Here is a 21,079-nt window from a genome sequence, read left to right as displayed (position 1 = left end):
TGGTACAGAGGTATGAAATGAAACCACATGAAAGGCCTCAGGGGAATCTACACAAGTGTTCTAAGCTATCAACTACTCTATCCTAATGTAAAAGATGAACTGGAACAGATCAAAACCATATTTTTCTTACCTACTATTGTTGGTATTAGTGTTGGTGTCATGGTTGTGTCCTGTATAATGGCAGTGTTCATGGCAGAAAGAAGCTGCGGTTGGATGTTGGGGAGGTCAGTAAATTCAGACACGGAGAGAGCATAACTGGGGTCATAGGATATCTTCTGTAATTCTCTGCTATCAGAGCTCCTTGTTCCAATTCCAAACACCAAGACACCAAGCTCCTTGAGAGCAGAAGCTGGTTTATCTACATTGTCAAAGGACCTTCCACCATTTAGCAGTATCAGAATCTGTGGAACACTTTCAAGGCGCCTACTTCCAGAGGAGGCAGTAAAGACGTAGTCCCTGACATACTGGAGAGCTGCTCCAGTGTTGAGGGGTCTCCCTCCTTTGTGCTTCAGCCCTCTTACGGTGTCAACAACCTCTTCTTTTCTTGTGTAAGTGTTCAGATAGAAGTGGGCCTCTGGTTCTCTGCTATACTGTACCACAGAGACTCGATCTCTGTTCTCCCCTACAGTGAGTTTCTCCACTACTCTTTGAACAAAGTCACGCATTTCTGGGAAGCCATTCCTAGTGCCATCAGAACCATCCAGCAAGAATACTACATCCTTTCTGGCGATGCTTAGGTCCACTAAGAGTATCAGAAACAAAACAGAAAATGTATGTCAACATTGCTTCATCAAACCTGAAATATGTGTTTGTTGCTTTAGTTTTCCTAGATAATGCATCCGGTCTTACCTATGACTGTTGGGGAAATGGGTGTGGCGCCAACGTGTACAGTAATGAGTGAGGAGAAAAACTTATCCTGGACGCTGGGGAGATCAGAGAATTCAGAAACAGACTGGGAATAACTGGGGTCAGAGGCAATCCTTTGAACCTCTTTGCTAGAATTTCTGTTTCCAATGGCAAAGATCAAGACCCCACTCTCTTTCAGGGCAGAAACTGGTATATCAACATTATCATTGGACCTCCCGCCACTCAGCAGTATCAGCATCTGAGGGACACCCTCTTGGCTTCTGCTTCCCGAGGAGGCAGTAAAGACGTTGTCCCTTACATACTGGAGGGCTGCCCCAGTGTTGAGGGGTCTACCTCCTCTGTGCCTCAGACCTCTGACGATGTCAAGAATGTCGCCCTTCGTGGTGTATGTGTTCAGATAGAAATTCACTTCTTGATCTCTACCGTACTGGACCACAGAAACGCGGTCTTTGTCTCCTCCCACATTGAGTTTCTCTACTACTCTCTGAACAAAATCACGCATTGCTGGGAATCCATTCCTTGTGCCATCAGAACCATCCAGAAGGAATACCACATCCTTTCTGGCGGTGTCATGATCAACTGAGAAAATAAATAGATTATGTCAATCAAACTGATCAAATGTGGTGTTTTTGGCCAAATGATATAGTCGTTTCTAAGACTCAGCGGCCATTTTGTTAACACATCCTGACTCTTCATTCACAGTGATAACACATACCTAAAACTGTTGGTGATTCTGGAGTAACATCAATAACCACTGCCTCCACCGAGGACAGAAGTTGCTGCTGGATGCTCGGAAGGTCAGTAAAGTCTGAGACAGACAGAGCGTAACTGGGATCATGTGATATCCTCTGCAATTCTCTGCTATCAGAGCTCCTTGTTCCAATTCCAAAGACCAAAACCCCAAGCTCCTTCAGAGCAGAAGCTGGCGTGTCAACATTGTCAACGGACCTTCCACCACTCAACAGAATCAGTAGCTGTGGAACGCCTTCCAAGCGTCTGCTTCCGGAGGAGGCAGTAAAGACATTGTCCCTCACGTACTGGAGAGCTGCTCCAGTGTTGAGAGGTCTCCCGCCTTTGTGTCTCAGACCTCTTACAGTGTTGAGAATCTCTCCCTTTGTTGTGTATGTGTTCAGGTAGAATTGGGCGGCTGGATCTCTACTGTACTGGACCACCGCAACGCGATCTTTGTTCTCATCCACACTGAGTGTCTCCACCACTCTTTGAACAAAGTCACGCATGGCTGGGAATCCACTCCTAGTGCCATCAGATCCATCCAGCAAGAACACAACATCCCTCCTGGGAGCCTGACTCTCAACTAGGGAATGTGAAGGTTCAGATAAAGAGTCATATTACATGTGGCATAGGTAAGGGAAAACAGGACAAAGCTGCTTCTGTCACATGAAAGTCATCCCTTTCACTTATCACAAACAACTATTCAAAGAAAGTGACAATTTGTGCATTGGCCTGAGCTATATCATTGGGAACATTGGTACAGAGGTATGAAATGAAACCACATGAAAGGCCTCAGGGGAATCTACACAAGTGTTCTAAGCTATCAACTACTCTATCCTAATGTAAAAGATGAACTGGAACAGATCAAAACCATATTTTTCTTACCTACTATTGTTGGTATTAGTGTTGGTGTCATGGTTGTGTCCTGTATAATGGCAGTGTTCATGGCAGAAAGAAGCTGCGGTTGGATGTTGGGGAGGTCAGTAAATTCAGACACGGAGAGAGCATAACTGGGGTCATAGGATATCTTCTGTAATTCTCTGCTATCAGAGCTCCTTGTTCCAATTCCAAACACCAAGACACCAAGCTCCTTGAGAGCAGAAGCTGGTTTATCTACATTGTCAAAGGACCTTCCACCATTTAGCAGTATCAGAATCTGTGGAACACTTTCAAGGCGCCTACTTCCAGAGGAGGCAGTAAAGACGTAGTCCCTGACATACTGGAGAGCTGCTCCAGTGTTGAGGGGTCTCCCTCCTTTGTGCTTCAGCCCTCTTACGGTGTCAACAACCTCTTCTTTTCTTGTGTAAGTGTTCAGATAGAAGTGGGCCTCTGGTTCTCTGCTATACTGTACCACAGAGACTCGATCTCTGTTCTCCCCTACAGTGAGTTTCTCCACTACTCTTTGAACAAAGTCACGCATTTCTGGGAAGCCATTCCTAGTGCCATCAGAACCATCCAGCAAGAATACTACATCCTTTCTGGCGATGCTTAGGTCCACTAAGAGTATCAGAAACAAAACAGAAAATGTATGTCAACATTGCTTCATCAAACCTGAAATATGTGTTTGTTGCTTTAGTTTTCCTAGATAATGCATCCGGTCTTACCTATGACTGTTGGGGAAATGGGTGTGGCGCCAACGTGTACAGTAATGAGTGAGGAGAAAAACTTATCCTGGACGCTGGGGAGATCAGAGAATTCAGAAACAGACTGGGAATAACTGGGGTCAGAGGCAATCCTTTGAACCTCTTTGCTAGAATTTCTGTTTCCAATGGCAAAGATCAAGACCCCACTCTCTTTCAGGGCAGAAACTGGTATATCAACATTATCATTGGACCTCCCGCCACTCAGCAGTATCAGCATCTGAGGGACACCCTCTTGGCTTCTGCTTCCCGAGGAGGCAGTAAAGACGTTGTCCCTTACATACTGGAGGGCTGCCCCAGTGTTGAGGGGTCTACCTCCTCTGTGCCTCAGACCTCTGACGATGTCAAGAATGTCGCCCTTCGTGGTGTATGTGTTCAGATAGAAATTCACTTCTTGATCTCTACCGTACTGGACCACAGAAACGCGGTCTTTGTCTCCTCCCACATTGAGTTTCTCTACTACTCTCTGAACAAAATCACGCATTGCTGGGAATCCATTCCTTGTGCCATCAGAACCATCCAGAAGGAATACCACATCCTTTCTGGCGGTGTCATGATCAACTGAGAAAATAAATAGATTATGTCAATCAAACTGATCAAATGTGGTGTTTTTGGCCAAATGATATAGTCGTTTCTAAGACTCAGCGGCCATTTTGTTAACACATCCTGACTCTTCATTCACAGTGATAACACATACCTAAAACTGTTGGTGATTCTGGAGTAACATCAATAACCACTGCCTCCACCGAGGACAGAAGTTGCTGCTGGATGCTCGGAAGGTCAGTAAAGTCTGAGACAGACAGAGCGTAACTGGGATCATGTGATATCCTCTGCAATTCTCTGCTATCAGAGCTCCTTGTTCCAATTCCAAAGACCAAAACCCCAAGCTCCTTCAGAGCAGAAGCTGGCGTGTCAACATTGTCAACGGACCTTCCACCACTCAACAGAATCAGTAGCTGTGGAACGCCTTCCAAGCGTCTGCTTCCGGAGGAGGCAGTAAAGACATTGTCCCTCACGTACTGGAGAGCTGCTCCAGTGTTGAGAGGTCTCCCGCCTTTGTGTCTCAGACCTCTTACAGTGTTGAGAATCTCTCCCTTTGTTGTGTATGTGTTCAGGTAGAATTGGGCGGCTGGATCTCTACTGTACTGGACCACCGCAACGCGATCTTTGTTCTCATCCACACTGAGTGTCTCCACCACACTTTGAACAAAGTCACGCATGGCTGGGAATCCACTCCTAGTGCCATCAGATCCATCCAGCAAGAACACAACATCCCTCCTGGGAGCCTGACTCTCAACTAGGGAATGTGAAGGTTCAGATAAAGAGTCATATTACATGTGGCATAGGTAAGGGAAAACAGGACAAAGCTGCTTCTGTCACATGAAAGTCATCCCTTTCACTTATCACAAACAACTATTCAAAGAAAGTGACAATTTGTGCATTGGCCTGAGCTATATCATTGGGAACATTGGTACAGAGGTATGAAATGAAACCACATGAAAGGCCTCAGGGGAATCTACACAAGTGTTCTAAGCTATCAACTACTCTATCCTAATGTAAAAGATGAACTGGAACAGATCAAAACCATATTTTTCTTACCTACTATTGTTGGTATTAGTGTTGGTGTCATGGTTGTGTCCTGTATAATGGCAGTGTTCATGGCAGAAAGAAGCTGCGGTTGGATGTTGGGGAGGTCAGTAAATTCAGACACGGAGAGAGCATAACTGGGGTCATAGGATATCTTCTGTAATTCTCTGCTATCAGAGCTCCTTGTTCCAATTCCAAACACCAAGACACCAAGCTCCTTGAGAGCAGAAGCTGGTTTATCTACATTGTCAAAGGACCTTCCACCATTTAGCAGTATCAGAATCTGTGGAACACTTTCAAGGCGCCTACTTCCAGAGGAGGCAGTAAAGACGTAGTCCCTGACATACTGGAGAGCTGCTCCAGTGTTGAGGGGTCTCCCTCCTTTGTGCTTCAGCCCTCTTACGGTGTCAACAACCTCTTCTTTTCTTGTGTAAGTGTTCAGATAGAAGTGGGCCTCTGGTTCTCTGCTATACTGTACCACAGAGACTCGATCTCTGTTCTCCCCTACAGTGAGTTTCTCCACTACTCTTTGAACAAAGTCACGCATTTCTGGGAAGCCATTCCTAGTGCCATCAGAACCATCCAGCAAGAATACTACATCCTTTCTGGCGATGCTTAGGTCCACTAAGAGTATCAGAAACAAAACAGAAAATGTATGTCAACATTGCTTCATCAAACCTGAAATATGTGTTTGTTGCTTTAGTTTTCCTAGATAATGCATCCGGTCTTACCTATGACTGTTGGGGAAATGGGTGTGGCGCCAACGTGTACAGTAATGAGTGAGGAGAAAAACTTATCCTGGACGCTGGGGAGATCAGAGAATTCAGAAACAGACTGGGAATAACTGGGGTCAGAGGCAATCCTTTGAACCTCTTTGCTAGAATTTCTGTTTCCAATGGCAAAGATCAAGACCCCACTCTCTTTCAGGGCAGAAACTGGTATATCAACATTATCATTGGACCTCCCGCCACTCAGCAGTATCAGCATCTGAGGGACACCCTCTTGGCTTCTGCTTCCCGAGGAGGCAGTAAAGACGTTGTCCCTTACATACTGGAGGGCTGCCCCAGTGTTGAGGGGTCTACCTCCTCTGTGCCTCAGACCTCTGACGATGTCAAGAATGTCGCCCTTCGTGGTGTATGTGTTCAGATAGAAATTCACTTCTTGATCTCTACCGTACTGGACCACAGAAACGCGGTCTTTGTCTCCTCCCACATTGAGTTTCTCTACTACTCTCTGAACAAAGTCACGCATTGCTGGGAATCCATTCCTTGTGCCATCAGAACCATCCAGAAGGAATACCACATCCTTTCTGGCGGTGTCATGATCAACTGAGAAAATAAATAGATTATGTCAATTAAACTGATCAAATGTGGTGTTTTTGGCCAAATGATATAGTCGTTTCTAAGACTCAGCGGCCATTTTGCTAACACATCCTGACTCTTCATTCACAGTGATAACACATACCTAAAACTGTTGGTGATTCTGGAGTAACATCAATAACCACTGCCTCCACCGAGGACAGAAGTTGCTGCTGGATGCTCGGAAGGTCAGTAAAGTCTGAGACAGACAGAGCGTAACTGGGATCATGTGATATCCTCTGCAATTCTCTGCTATCAGAGCTCCTTGTTCCAATTCCAAAGACCAAAACCCCAAGCTCCTTCAGAGCAGAAGCTGGCGTGTCAACATTGTCAACGGACCTTCCACCACTCAACAGAATCAGTAGCTGTGGAACGCCTTCCAAGCGTCTGCTTCCGGAGGAGGCAGTAAAGACATTGTCCCTCACGTACTGGAGAGCTGCTCCAGTGTTGAGAGGTCTCCCGCCTTTGTGTCTCAGACCTCTTACAGTGTTGAGAATCTCTCCCTTTGTTGTGTATGTGTTCAGGTAGAATTGGGCGGCTGGATCTCTACTGTACTGGACCACCGCAACGCGATCTTTGTTCTCATCCACACTGAGTGTCTCCACCACTCTTTGAACAAAGTCGCGCATGGCTGGGAATCCACTCCTAGTGCCATCAGATCCATCCAGCAAGAACACAACATCCCTCCTGGGAGCCTGACTCTCAACTAGGGAATGTGAAGGTTCAGATAAAGAGTCATATTACATGTGGCATAGGTAAGGGAAAACAGAACAAAGCTGCTTCTGTCACATGAAAGTCATCCCTTTCCCTTATCACAAACAACTATTCAAAGAAAGTGACAATTTGTGCATTGGCCTGAGTTATATCATTGGGAACATTGGTACAGAGGTATGAAATGAAACCACATGAAAGGCCTCAGGGGAATCTACACAAGTGTTCTAAGCTATCAACTACTCTATCCTAATGTAAAAGATGAACTGGAACAGATCAAAACCATATTTTTCTTACCTACTATTGTTGGTATTAGTGTTGGTGTCATGGTTGTGTCCTGTATAATGGCAGTGTTCATGGCAGAAAGAAGCTGCGGTTGGATGTTGGGGAGGTCAGTAAATTCAGACACGGAGAGAGCATAACTGGGGTCATAGGATATCTTCTGTAATTCTCTGCTATCAGAGCTCCTTGTTCCAATTCCAAACACCAAGACACCGAGCTCCTTGAGAGCAGAGGCTGGTGCATCTACATTGTCAAAGGACCTTCCACCATTTAGCAGTATCAGAATCTGTGGAACACTTTCAAGGCGCCTACTTCCAGAGGAGGCAGTAAAGACGTAGTCCCTGACATACTGGAGAGCTGCTCCAGTGTTGAGGGGTCTCCCTCCTTTGTGCTTCAGCCCTCTTACGGTGTCAACAACCTCTTCTTTTCTTGTGTAAGTGTTCAGATAGAAGTGGGCCTCTGGTTCTCTGCTATACTGTACCACAGAGACTCGATCTCTGTTCTCCCCTACAGTGAGTTTCTCCACTACTCTTTGAACAAAGTCACGCATTTCTGGGAAGCCATTCCTAGTGCCATCAGAACCATCCAGCAAGAATACTACATCCTTTCTGGCGATGCTTAGGTCCACTAAGAGTATCAGAAACAAAACAGAAAATGTATGTCAACATTGCTTCATCAAACCTGAAATATGTGTTTGTTGCTTTAGTTTTCCTAGATAATGCATCCGGTCTTACCTATGACTGTTGGGGAAATGGGTGTGGCGCCAACGTGTACAGTAATGAGTGAGGAGAAAAACTTATCCTGGACGCTGGGGAGATCAGAGAATTCAGAAACAGACTGGGAATAACTGGGGTCAGAGGCAATCCTTTGAACCTCTTTGCTAGAATTTCTGTTTCCAATGGCAAAGATCAAGACCCCACTCTCTTTCAGGGCAGAAACTGGTATATCAACATTATCATTGGACCTCCCGCCACTCAGCAGTATCAGCATCTGAGGGACACCCTCTTGGCTTCTGCTTCCCGAGGAGGCAGTAAAGACGTTGTCCCTTACATACTGGAGGGCTGCCCCAGTGTTGAGGGGTCTACCTCCTCTGTGCCTCAGACCTCTGACGATGTCAAGAATTTCGCCCTTCGTGGTGTATGTGTTCAGATAGAAATTCACTTCTTGATCTCTACCGTACTGGACCACAGAAACGCGGTCTTTGTCTCCTCCCACATTGAGTTTCTCTACTACTCTCTGAACAAAATCACGCATTGCTGGGAATCCATTCCTTGTGCCATCAGAACCATCCAGAAGGAATACCACATCCTTTCTGGCGGTGTCATGATCAACTGAGAAAATAAATAGATTATGTCAATCAAACTGATCAAATGTGGTGTTTTTGGCCAAATGATATTCTAAGACTCAGCGGCCATTTTGTTAACACATCCTGACTCTTCATTCACAGTGATAACACATACCTAAAACTGTTGGTGATTCTGGAGTAACATCAATAACCACTGCCTCCACCGAGGACAGAAGTTGCTGCTGGATGCTCGGAAGGTCAGTAAAGTCTGAGACAGACAGAGCGTAACTGGGATCATGTGATATCCTCTGCAATTCTCTGCTATCAGAGCTCCTTGTTCCAATTCCAAAGACCAAAACCCCAAGCTCCTTCAGAGCAGAAGCTGGCGTGTCAACATTGTCAACGGACCTTCCACCACTCAACAGAATCAGTAGCTGTGGAACGCCTTCCAAGCGTCTGCTTCCGGAGGAGGCAGTGAAGACATTGTCCCTCACGTACTGGAGAGCTGCTCCAGTGTTGAGAGGTCTCCCGCCTTTGTGTCTCAGACCTCTTACAGTGTTGAGAATCTCTCCCTTTGTTGTGTATGTGTTCAGGTAGAATTGGGCGGCTGGGTCTCTACTGTACTGGACCACCGCAACGCGATCTTTGTTCTCATCCACACTGAGTGTCTCCACCACTCTTTGAACAAAGTCACGCATGGCTGGGAATCCACTCCTAGTGCCATCAGATCCATCCAGCAAGAACACAACATCCCTCCTGGGAGCCTGACTCTCAACTAGGGAATGTGAAGGTTCAGATAAAGAGTCATATTACATGTGGCATAGGTAAGGGAAAACAGGACAAAGCTGCTTCTGTCACATGAAAGTCATCCCTTTCACTTATCACAAACAACTATTCAAAGAAAGTGACAATTTGTGCATTGGCCTGAGCTATATCATTGGGAACATTGGTACAGAGGTATGAAATGAAACCACATGAAAGGCCTCAGGGGAATCTACACAAGTGTTCTAAGCTATCAACTACTCTATCCTAATGTAAAAGATGAACTGGAACAGATCAAAACCATATTTTTCTTACCTACTATTGTTGGTATTAGTGTTGGTGTCATGGTTGTGTCCTGTATAATGGCAGTGTTCATGGCAGAAAGAAGCTGCGGTTGGATGTTGGGGAGGTCAGTAAATTCAGACACGGAGAGAGCATAACTGGGGTCATAGGATATCTTCTGTAATTCTCTGCTATCAGAGCTCCTTGTTCCAATTCCAAACACCAAGACACCGAGCTCCTTGAGAGCAGAAGCTGGTTTATCTACATTGTCAAAGGACCTTCCACCATTTAGCAGTATCAGAATCTGTGGAACACTTTCAAGGCGCCTACTTCCAGAGGAGGCAGTAAAGACGTAGTCCCTGACATACTGGAGAGCTGCTCCAGTGTTGAGGGGTCTCCCTCCTTTGTGCTTCAGCCCTCTTACGGTGTCAACAACCTCTTCTTTTCTTGTGTAAGTGTTCAGATAGAAGTGGGCCTCTGGTTCTCTGCTATACTGTACCACAGAGACTCGATCTCTGTTCTCCCCTACAGTGAGTTTCTCCACTACTCTTTGAACAAAGTCACGCATTTCTGGGAAGCCATTCCTAGTGCCATCAGAACCATCCAGCAAGAATACTACATCCTTTCTGGCGATGCTTAGGTCCACTAAGAGTATCAGAAACAAAACAGAAAATGTATGTCAACATTGCTTCATCAAACCTGAAATATGTGTTTGTTGCTTTAGTTTTCCTAGATAATGCATCCGGTCTTACCTATGACTGTTGGGGAAATGGGTGTGGCGCCAACGTGTACAGTAATGAGTGAGGAGAAAAACTTATCCTGGACGCTGGGGAGATCAGAGAATTCAGAAACAGACTGGGAATAACTGGGGTCAGAGGCAATCCTTTGAACCTCTTTGCTAGAATTTCTGTTTCCAATGGCAAAGATCAAGACCCCACTCTCTTTCAGGGCAGAAACTGGTATATCAACATTATCATTGGACCTCCCGCCACTCAGCAGTATCAGCATCTGAGGGACACCCTCTTGGCTTCTGCTTCCCGAGGAGGCAGTAAAGACGTTGTCCCTTACATACTGGAGGGCTGCCCCAGTGTTGAGGGGTCTACCTCCTCTGTGCCTCAGACCTCTGACGATGTCAAGAATGTCGCCCTTCGTGGTGTATGTGTTCAGATAGAAATTCACTTCTTGATCTCTACCGTACTGGACCACAGAAACGCGGTCTTTGTCTCCTCCCACATTGAGTTTCTCTACTACTCTCTGAACAAAATCACGCATTGCTGGGAATCCATTCCTTGTGCCATCAGAACCATCCAGAAGGAATACCACATCCTTTCTGGCGGTGTCATGATCAACTGAGAAAATAAATAGATTATGTCAATCAAACTGATCAAATGTGGTGTTTTTGGCCAAATGATATAGTCGTTTCTAAGACTCAGCGGCCATTTTGTTAACACATCCTGACTCTTCATTCACAGTGATAACACATACCTAAAACTGTTGGTGATTCTGGAGTAACATCAATAACCACTGCCTCCACCGAGGACAGAAGTTGCTGCTGGATGCTCGGAAGGTCAGTAAAGTCTGAGACAGACAGAGCGTAACTGGGATCATGTGATATCCTCTGCAATTCTCTGCTATCAGAGCTCCTTGTTCCAATTCCAAAGACCAAAACCCCAAGCTCCTTCAGAGCAGAAGCTGGCGTGTCAACATTGTCAACGGACCTTCCATCACTCAACAGAATCAGTAGCTGTGGAACGCCTTCCAAGCGTCTGCTTCCGGAGGAGGCAGTGAAGACATTGTCCCTCACGTACTGGAGAGCTGCTCCAGTGTTGAGAGGTCTCCCGCCTTTGTGTCTCAGACCTCTTACAGTGTTGAGAATCTCTCCCTTTGTTGTGTATGTGTTCAGGTAGAATTGGGCGGCTGGATCTCTACTGTACTGGACCACCGCAACGCGATCTTTGTTCTCATCCACACTGAGTGTCTCCACCACTCTTTGAACAAAGTCACGCATGGCTGGGAATCCACTCCTAGTGCCATCAGATCCATCCAGCAAGAACACAACATCCCTCCTGGGAGCCTGACTCTCAACTAGGGAATGTGAAGGTTCAGATAAAGAGTCATATTACATGTGGCATAGGTAAGGGAAAACAGGACAAAGCTGCTTCTGTCACATGAAAGTCATCCCTTTCACTTATCACAAACAACTATTCAAAGAAAGTGACAATTTGTGCATTGGCCTGAGCTATATCATTGGGAACATTGGTACAGAGGTATGAAATGAAACCACATGAAAGGCCTCAGGGGAATCTACACAAGTGTTCTAAGCTATCAACTACTCTATCCTAATGTAAAAGATGAACTGGAACAGATCAAAACCATATTTTTCTTACCTACTATTGTTGGTATTAGTGTTGGTGTCATGGCTGTGTCCTGTATAATGGCAGTGTTCATGGCAGAAAGAAGCTGCGGTTGGATGTTGGGGAGGTCAGTAAATTCAGACACGGAGAGAGCATAACTGGGGTCATAGGATATCTTCTGTAATTCTCTGCTATCAGAGCTCCTTGTTCCAATTCCAAACACCAAGACACCAAGCTCCTTGAGAGCAGAAGCTGGTTTATCTACATTGTCAAAGGACCTTCCACCATTTAGCAGTATCAGAATCTGTGGAACACTTTCAAGGCGCCTACTTCCAGAGGAGGCAGTAAAGACGTAGTCCCTGACATACTGGAGAGCTGCTCCAGTGTTGAGGGGTCTCCCTCCTTTGTGCTTCAGCCCTCTTACGGTGTCAACAACCTCTTCTTTTCTTGTGTAAGTGTTCAGATAGAAGTGGGCCTCTGGTTCTCTGCTATACTGTACCACAGAGACTCGATCTCTGTTCTCCCCTACAGTGAGTTTCTCCACTACTCTTTGAACAAAGTCACGCATTTCTGGGAAGCCATTCCTAGTGCCATCAGAACCATCCAGCAAGAATACTACATCCTTTCTGGCGATGCTTAGGTCCACTAAGAGTATCAGAAACAAAACAGAAAATGTATGTCAACATTGCTTCATCAAACCTGAAATATGTGTTTGTTGCTTTAGTTTTCCTAGATAATGCATCCGGTCTTACCTATGACTGTTGGGGAAATGGGTGTGGCGCCAACGTGTACAGTAATGAGTGAGGAGAAAAACTTATCCTGGACGCTGGGGAGATCAGAGAATTCAGAAACAGACTGGGAATAACTGGGGTCAGAGGCAATCCTTTGAACCTCTTTGCTAGAATTTCTGTTTCCAATGGCAAAGATCAAGACCCCACTCTCTTTCAGGGCAGAAACTGGTATATCAACATTATCATTGGACCTCCAGCCACTCAGCAGTATCAGCATCTGAGGGACACCCTCTTGGCTTCTGCTTCCCGAGGAGGCAGTAAAGACGTTGTCCCTTACATACTGGAGGGCTGCCCCAGTGTTGAGGGGTCTACCTCCTCTGTGCCTCAGACCTCTGACGATGTCAAGAATGTCGCCCTTCGTGGTGTATGTGTTCAGATAGAAATTCACTTCTTGATCTCTACCGTACTGGACCACAGAAACGCGGTCTTTGTCTCCTCCCACATTGAGTTTCTCTACTACTCTCTGAACAAAATCACGCATTGCTGGGAATCCATTCCTTGTGCCATCAGAACCATCCAGAAGGAATACCACATCCTTTCTGGCGGTGTCATGATCAACTGAGAAAATAAATAGATTATGTCAATCAAACTGATCAAATGTGGTGTTTTTGGCCAAATGATATAGTCGTTTCTAAGACTCAGCGGCCATTTTGCTAACACATCCTGACTCTTCATTCACAGTGATAACACATACCTAAAACTGTTGGTGATTCTGGAGTAACATCAATAACCACTGCCTCCACCGAGGACAGAAGTTGCTGCTGGATGCTCGGAAGGTCAGTAAAGTCTGAGACAGACAGAGCGTAACTGGGATCATGTGATATCCTCTGCAATTCTCTGCTATCAGAGCTCCTTGTTCCAATTCCAAAGACCAAAACCCCAAGCTCTTTCAGAGCAGAAGCTGGCGTGTCAACATTGTCAACGGACCTTCCATCACTCAACAGAATCAGTAGCTGTGGAACGCCTTCCAAGCGTCTGCTTCCGGAGGAGGCAGTAAAGACATTGTCCCTCACGTACTGGAGAGCTGCTCCAGTGTTGAGAGGTCTCCCGCCTTTGTGTCTCAGACCTCTTACAGTGTTGAGAATCTCTCCCTTTGTTGTGTATGTGTTCAGGTAGAATTGGGCGGCTGGATCTCTACTGTACTGGACCACCGCAACGCGATCTTTGTTCTCATCCACACTGAGTGTCTCCACCACTCTTTGAACAAAGTCGCGCATGGCTGGGAATCCACTCCTAGTGCCATCAGATCCATCCAGCAAGAACACAACATCCCTCCTGGGAGCCTGACTCTCAACTAGGGAATGTGAAGGTTCAGATAAAGAGTCATATTACATGTGGCATAGGTAAGGGAAAACAGAACAAAGCTGCTTCTGTCACATGAAAGTCATCCCTTTCCCTTATCACAAACAACTATTCAAAGAAAGTGACAATTTGTGCATTGGCCTGAGTTATATCATTGGGAACATTGGTACAGAGGTATGAAATGAAACCACATGAAAGGCCTCAGGGGAATCTACACAAGTGTTCTAAGCTATCAACTACTCTATCCTAATGTAAAAGATGAACTGGAACAGATCAAAACCATATTTTTCTTACCTACTATTGTTGGTATTAGTGTTGGTGTCATGGTTGTGTCCTGTATAATGGCAGTGTTCATGGCAGAAAGAAGCTGCGGTTGGATGTTGGGGAGGTCAGTAAATTCAGACACGGAGAGAGCATAACTGGGGTCATAGGATATCTTCTGTAATTCTCTGCTATCAGAGCTCCTTGTTCCAATTCCAAACACCAAGACACCGAGCTCCTTGAGAGCAGAGGCTGGTGCATCCACATTGTCTCTTGACCGTCCACTACTGAGGAGAATTAGCATTTGTTTCACCCCCTCCAAGTGTCTACTCCCAGAGGATCCTGTGAATACATTTTCTTTCACAAACTTCAGAGCTGCTCCAGTATTAAGGGGTCTTCCCCCTTTGTGCGAGAGTCCCCTCACAGAATTCAACATGTCTTTCTTTCTCAGAAATGAATTCAAATAAAAGTTTGCCACTGCACCGTTACTAAACTGTACCACAGCCACTCTGTCATTCTTTTGTTCCACATTGAGATGTTCAATGATTTTGTGGAGGAACTCCTGAATAGCTGGGAATCCTTTTCTGGTGTTATCTGATCCATCCAGAAGAAACACGATATCTCTCCTATTTCCATCACTTTCCACTGTCCAACACACAATAAAAAAATGTAAAAACATATGACCTGTTATGTCAATAAACTATCTTGTTCTTTATTAATAATTCTAATCGGAAATCAACATTTCCAGTATAAAAGTTTAATATTTTCTTACCAACTCTAGTTACCTCCTGTGGTCTTACTTGAGCAATATTTGCCTCCAAACTTTGCTGGATGTTTTGAAGGTTTGCAAAATCAGGGACTGAATAAGAATAATTTGGAAGAGATGATATTGATTGCATTTCAACCAAATCGGTCGCCCTTGATCCAATAGCAAATGTTGCAACCCCCAAAGTCTTGAGGGCCCTGGAAGGACCTCGAGGAGAATCTCTAGATCTGCCACCAGTCAGTAGCACTAGGATCTGTTCAGCACCCTCATAACGTCGACTTGCCGCATTATTAGTAAAGACATTGTCCTTCACAAACTGGAGGGCTGTGCCAGTATATTGAGGCCTCCCACCCATTGGCCTCAGATTTCTGACTGCTGTAAGCACGTCATCTCTTGTCTTGTGCGCATTCAGGTTAAAGTTCACTGCTGCACTGTTGCTGTACTGCAGAACAGCAACTTGATCTTTTCCCTTGTCCACATCAAACTTTTCCACCACTTTCGCAACAAACTCTCGTATATCTGTGAATCGACTGCTTACATCATCAGATCCATCAAGGAGGAAAACAATGTCTCTTTTCACACTGGAGCCTTGAACTAGGATGAAAATTGAACTAAATCAGCACATTGTGCATGGTACATTATATGAATTTTAAGCTACAGTATAAGCTGCATATTTTGAAAATGATTGAAAAATATAACTTCTCTTGTATACATATTTTCAATGAAATTGTTTATCATTGTACTCTTTTTCACTCACCTAAGCCCCGTCTTACTGTGTCTTTATGAGAGACAACTGCTGAGAGCAACTGTTGTCTAACAAGAGAAAGTTCAGAAAACTCTCTTAGCAAATATGCATGATTAGGACTGTATGCAATGCTCTGCATCTCCACTCCATCTGCGTATTTGACCGCAACAGTCAAAAGCACAATTCCAGCCGCCTTCAGACTCTCAGATGGAACCAGAACATCATCTTGTGATTTCCCCCCACTTAACAGTATCAGTATCTGAGGGATGCCCTCTTGGCGTCTACTTCCTGAGGAGGTATTAAAGACATTGTTTTCAACATAATCAAGAGCTTCCCCAGTGTTGCGGGACCTTCCTCCTTCAAGATTGATATTGCGTACTTCTGCCATGATATCCATCTTCGATGAGTACGTGTTCAATAGGAAATGAGTGGTAGGTTTGTTACTGTACTGGATCACAGCAACTTGTGCTTTGTCTGGCCCGATGTCAAGATGTTCAACAAATTGGCCAAGAAAATCACAGATTGATTGGACACCTTTTCGCATGTCATCAGATCCATCAAGTAGAAATACAACATCAACCCCATCCACCCTCTGGATATCTGATGTCAACAAAGTGGAATTGTCTGAAATGAGCAAAAATAATAATTGCACAACCAATAGGTCCTTATATACTGCACATCTGTACTGAAATCACATCATTTTGTATTCAATTGTATGACAATGTTGCTCTCTAATAGTAAGATTTGGAATAGATTCTCAGTGAATGACTGAATTTGTGATTTTAAAAAGCCTTAAGTGATATAAACTTATCTTAATAATCTTACCAATGACAGTTGACATTTCAGGGGTTTCCTGAACTCCATTTATTACAGCTGTCACTGAAGAGTGTATGCTGTCAAGGTTGATAAAATTGGCAACAGAAAAAGAGTCTCCTGGTTTAAAAGATATCATTTGTAACTCCAACGTATCAGCATTCCTTGTTCCAATGCTAAATGTTCTTACTCCATCCCCTCTCAATGACTGTGCTGGTCCCATTATATCATCGCTAGATCTCCCACCACTGAAGACAAATAGATATTGAGGCACACCCTCAGCACGTCTGCCTCCAGCTGAAGCAGTAAATACGGTGTCTCTCACAAACTGCAGGGCTGTGCCAGTGTTGAGAGGTCTTCCAACTTTGTGCCTCATGGATCTTATTGAATTAAGCACATCATTTTTAGAAGAATATGAGTTCAGATAGAAATTGGGTGTGGCATTCCCACTGTACTGAACAAGGGCCACCCGGTCGCCATTTTCCTCCACATTAAGAATCTCCACTACTTTCTCTGCAAAGCGACGTATCCCCTCAAAACCAGTTTTAGAGTTGTCAGATCCATCAATAAGAAATACAACATCTTTTTTGTCAGATTCTGAAATGAAGGCAAAGAAAAGTTGCAACGGGAAAGGAAAGGCACTTTTTTTCAGAGCGGGCACAGAAAGCAACTTCAGTGATATCAAGGTCATTGCTAGCATAAAACCATGGTCCAACTGAAATCTCAATAATCGTATTCTCTAAAGGTGAAATATCTTGGACACAAGTATATGGTTTCTTCAAAAGACACTACACATGACACTACAGCAAAATACAAATGGCCACAGCTTACCAACATGCATGGTAGGAGCAGCTGGCTCTAGTTGATGGGATGCTTCTGTTAACAATGACAACAATTCTTGCTGAATTCTGGGGTCTTCAAAATCAGTAATGGAAAGGGCATAATTGGGTTCATGAGATATTGTTTGCAGTTCAAGTGTGTCTGCATCTCCTGTGCCAACACCGATTGAAATGACTCCCATTTCTTTGAGCTTTGTGACAGGGGTTCTGATATCATCTCTCGATCTTCCACCACTCAGCAGTATCAGAATCTGTGGAACACCTTGCAGGCTTCTACTTCCACTGGAGGCAGTAAAGACATTATCCCTCACATACTGGAGAGCTGCTCCAGTATTTAGAGGACTTCCTCCTTTGTGCCTCAGACCTCTAACAGCATCAAGAACGTCATCTTTTGTCGAATGCATACCCAAGTTGAAATGAATCTCTGCTGTGTCACTGTACTGAACCACAGACACATGGTCTTTGTTCCCATCTACATTGAGTTTCTCCACTACTCTCTGCATAAAGTCTTGAATATCTGGGAATATTCTCCGGGAATCATCAGAACCATCAAGTAAAAACACAATATCCCTCCTGTTGTCAGTTGTTGCATCTATAACCATTCATAAAATGGGTTAATGGTAAAGAATATCTTTTAAAATATACATATAAGGAATTCAACAAACACCTCTGTGTTTTGTGAAATGAAATACATCAATATTATGCTAACTCAAATGACCAACTACAGCATAACTGTTGCCATGATTGCATTCTTACCTATTAGTGTTGTTGGCAAGTTATTAGTAGTCATTGCAACTCTCTGAACAGCAGAGAACACTTGCTGTTGAATGTTTGGGAGATCATCGTAATTTGGAGCAGAGAAAGCATAGCTGGGTTTATCTGAAATAGTTTGAAGCTCAAGTGTATCGGCATTCCTCATTCCCACCACTATTGCCATCACATCAATTGCTTTCAAGTTTGTCACTGCATTTCTGACATCATCATTGGACCTTCCCCCACTCAATAAAACCAGAATCTGAGGGATGCCCTCTTGGCGTCTACTTCCGGAGGAGGCAGTAAAGATGTTATCCCTGACATACTGGAGAGCTGCCCCAGTGTTGAGGGTGATCCCTCCTTTGTGCCTCAGGTGTCTTACAGCGTCAACAATGTCTTGCTTTGTTGTGTAAGTGTTCAGATAGAAGTGGGCCTCTGGTTCTTTGCTATACTGCACCACAGAGACTCGATCTCTTGTCTCCTGCACAGTGAGTTTCTCCACTACTCTTTGAACAAAGTCACGCATTGCCTCAAATCCATTTAGAGTTTCATCAGAGCCATCCAGTAAAAATACAACATCACGCTGTTTGGATTCAGTGTTATCTAGAAATGCACATGAATGAAATGAAATTCTCAGCTAAAATGATCAAGAAAGATCATGTGTATATTTGTGACTAGCAAATGATACCAACATTTTTCAAAAGGCATGCATAAAGCAGTATCATGAATGTGCTGAATTTTCAGCAAGAATGTAGTAACCTGAAATGTGACAGATTAAAGTGGTAATGAAGAGAGTTAGAGAAATAACTCCTTACCTACTACAGTTGGTTGAAACACTCTTGGCTGACGAGGGACCCTTTTTACAAATGACAAAAGCTGCTGTTGAATGTTTTCAAGGTCATCAAACCGAGGGACAGAAAGGGCATAGGAGGGAATATGTGCTATCATTTGGAGCTCTAGAATGTCTGAATTCCTCGTACCAATACTGAATGGTACAATTCTCTCCTGTTTCAAAGCAGCAGCAGCACCTCCAACATCATCTTGAGATTTGCCACCACTTAGCAGTATCAGTATCTGAGGGACGCCTTCTTGGCTTCTGCTTCCTGAGGAGGCAGTGAAGACGTTGTCCTTTACGTACTGGAGGGCTGCCCCGGTGTTGAGGGGTCTACCCCCTTTGTGCTGTAGGCTTCGAATAGAACCTAGAACACTTTGTTTTTCTGGATATGTGTTCAGTAAGAAATGGGCCTCTGGATTTCTGCTGTACTGGACCACAGCAACTCGATCTTTGTTCTCTCCAACATTGAGGTTCTCCACCACTCTCTGAACAAATTCACACATGGCTGGGAATCCACTCCTAGTATCATCAGACCCATCCAATAGGAACACTATGTCTCTCTGTGCAGCATCTAATTCAACTAAGACAACATTGAAGGACCTATTTAATAATAAAACCACTACATATATGCATTAATGCATTCACAAGGTCAGCATATCAATAGAATATTGTAAAGTAGACCTATACATTGCAAAATGGTCTGAAATATTCTCCATAATATGTTTGAACTATGATGACTATCACGTCATTACATAGCTCTATGCAACATGCAAAGAAATAGCGAGTGAAAATAAAGTGAGTTCAAATGGTCTGAAATGTCAAAACATTTAAGAAAGTTTGGAGATAAAGAGCTTGAGTTTTAAACAAAAAATGTGAGATGTGAAATCAAACACTCCTTCCGTGAAGAAAGGGGAAGATTGTATGCATAAGACAGATGCGAATATAAACTAGCTCTAAACAACTAGACAATGATATACTGTATCATTGGCTCAAAAAAAAGAGCTTAAGCTGAAAGAACCAGAAAAGCATAGTTTCCTGATTTTAAACAATCAAGAATAGAATTATATTTCTGGAATGAGGAACAAGAAAGAGAGGATTTGGCATTTTTATGCCAATAGAAATGTATTTGATGCAAGTAGAACAGTAACCATCCCAGCACCATCTCTGGTGTTTTGTTTATAAAAGTAGGACTATATAACGTAGCCATTCAAAGATGCTGGCCTCTATTCAAAGCAGGCAATTTGAGGGGATGTAAACTGATCCAGAGATTTTCTTCAAAGAATGATGCAGTTACATAAGTAATCAAACCAGTCAAGACCCCTATTTGATAGAAGAAAAATGAATGACATCTGTGAAAGTCAACTTAATCGTTGACTCAGAGTCATGGTTGTTCTTACCGACAATAGTGGGCGGCTCAATTCCCATTTTTGACTGGACAAAGGCAAGGATCTCTGGCTGTATGGACAAAAGTTCCCCAAAGACTGGTAGGTTGAAAATAAATCTGGAAGAGTAGGCAATGCTCTGCAGCTCCTCTTGCCTGACATGTTTCATCCCAATGGCAAACGAAAGAACCCCAAGGCGTTTGAGATCAGATGCGACAGCTGTGACGTCATCACTTGACTCTCCACCCATTAACAAAAACAAAATCTGAGGAACCCCTTCCAGATGTCGACTCCCGGACGAAGCAGTGAAAACGTTGTCCCTAACATACTGAAGAGCTGCCCCGGTGTTGCGGGGTCTTCCTCCTTTATGCCGTAGGCTTCTAACAGCGTAGATGACAGCCCTTTTTGTTTTGTGAGCTTTCAGGTGGAAGTACTCCGCAGCGTCGTCACTGTATTGCACAACAGCAACTCGAACATTGTCCCCGTCGATGTCAAGTTCATTGGCCATTCTTCGGATAAACTCTCTAATGGCAGGCAATCCATTTCTGGAGTCGTCTGAACCATCAAGGAGAAACACTATATCCCTTTTGCTGCTCACTGTATCCACTAGGTGGTGAAGATAGATAAAAATGGGATACATTGACAAACAATTATATGATAGAAAAGGAATGTAAAGATGTAAAAAACAACCAAACATTGTTAAGAATGTTTGAAGCTGAATATGTACACAAG

At 44.1% G+C, this 21,079-nt stretch overlaps 4 protein-coding genes across 8 annotated transcripts in view; all 4 read right to left on the bottom strand.

Annotated features, from left to right (window-relative positions):
• Positions 1-21,079, bottom strand: part of LOC129816465 (collagen alpha-3(VI) chain-like) — a 91,493-nt gene that overhangs the window by 43,343 nt on the left and 27,071 nt on the right. The gene's annotated exons all lie outside the window — the stretch shown is intronic.
• LOC129816467 (collagen alpha-3(VI) chain-like) lies at positions 78-1,369 on the bottom strand. The gene is made up of 2 exons (XM_055870997.1): positions 850-1,369; positions 78-742 (listed from the first exon to the last, which is right to left on the bottom strand). Exons 1-2 carry the CDS (start codon positions 1,367-1,369, stop codon positions 78-80), a joined length of 1,185 nt encoding a protein of 394 aa, XP_055726972.1.
• LOC129816468 (collagen alpha-3(VI) chain-like) lies at positions 2,432-3,723 on the bottom strand. The gene is made up of 2 exons (XM_055870999.1): positions 3,204-3,723; positions 2,432-3,096 (listed from the first exon to the last, which is right to left on the bottom strand). Exons 1-2 carry the CDS (start codon positions 3,721-3,723, stop codon positions 2,432-2,434), a joined length of 1,185 nt encoding a protein of 394 aa, XP_055726974.1.
• On the bottom strand, positions 9,100-11,209 carry LOC129816470 (collagen alpha-3(VI) chain-like). Its single transcript, XM_055871001.1, has 2 exons — positions 10,259-11,209; positions 9,100-10,151 (listed from the first exon to the last, which is right to left on the bottom strand). The coding sequence occupies exons 1-2, from the start codon at positions 10,776-10,778 to the stop codon at positions 9,487-9,489; spliced, it is 1,185 nt and encodes a 394-aa protein (XP_055726976.1). The 5' UTR covers positions 10,779-11,209; the 3' UTR covers positions 9,100-9,486.

Source organism: Salvelinus fontinalis, chromosome 19 (assembly GCF_029448725.1).
Source record: "Salvelinus fontinalis isolate EN_2023a chromosome 19, ASM2944872v1, whole genome shotgun sequence".
NCBI classification, from domain to species: Eukaryota; Metazoa; Chordata; class Actinopteri; order Salmoniformes; family Salmonidae; genus Salvelinus; species Salvelinus fontinalis.
Note: the sequence above shows the minus strand (reverse complement) of the source record. Positions and strands in the feature narration are given on the sequence as shown.

Bases quoted from the DNA above. Each gene is read 5' to 3' on its own strand.
- LOC129816470 (XM_055871001.1), bottom strand. From the start codon at position 10,778: ATGCGTGATTTTGTTCAGAGAGTAGTAGAGAAACTCAATGTGGGAGGA. The intron at 10,152-10,258 runs GTAAGACCGGAT...TGATACTCTTAG, and splicing joins CATTTCCCCAACAGTCATAG to TGGACCTAAGCATCGCCAGA.
- LOC129816467 (XM_055870997.1), bottom strand. From the start codon at position 1,369: ATGCGTGATTTTGTTCAGAGAGTAGTAGAGAAACTCAATGTGGGAGGA. The intron at 743-849 runs GTAAGACCGGAT...TGATACTCTTAG, and splicing joins CATTTCCCCAACAGTCATAG to TGGACCTAAGCATCGCCAGA.
- LOC129816468 (XM_055870999.1), bottom strand. From the start codon at position 3,723: ATGCGTGATTTTGTTCAGAGAGTAGTAGAGAAACTCAATGTGGGAGGA. The intron at 3,097-3,203 runs GTAAGACCGGAT...TGATACTCTTAG, and splicing joins CATTTCCCCAACAGTCATAG to TGGACCTAAGCATCGCCAGA.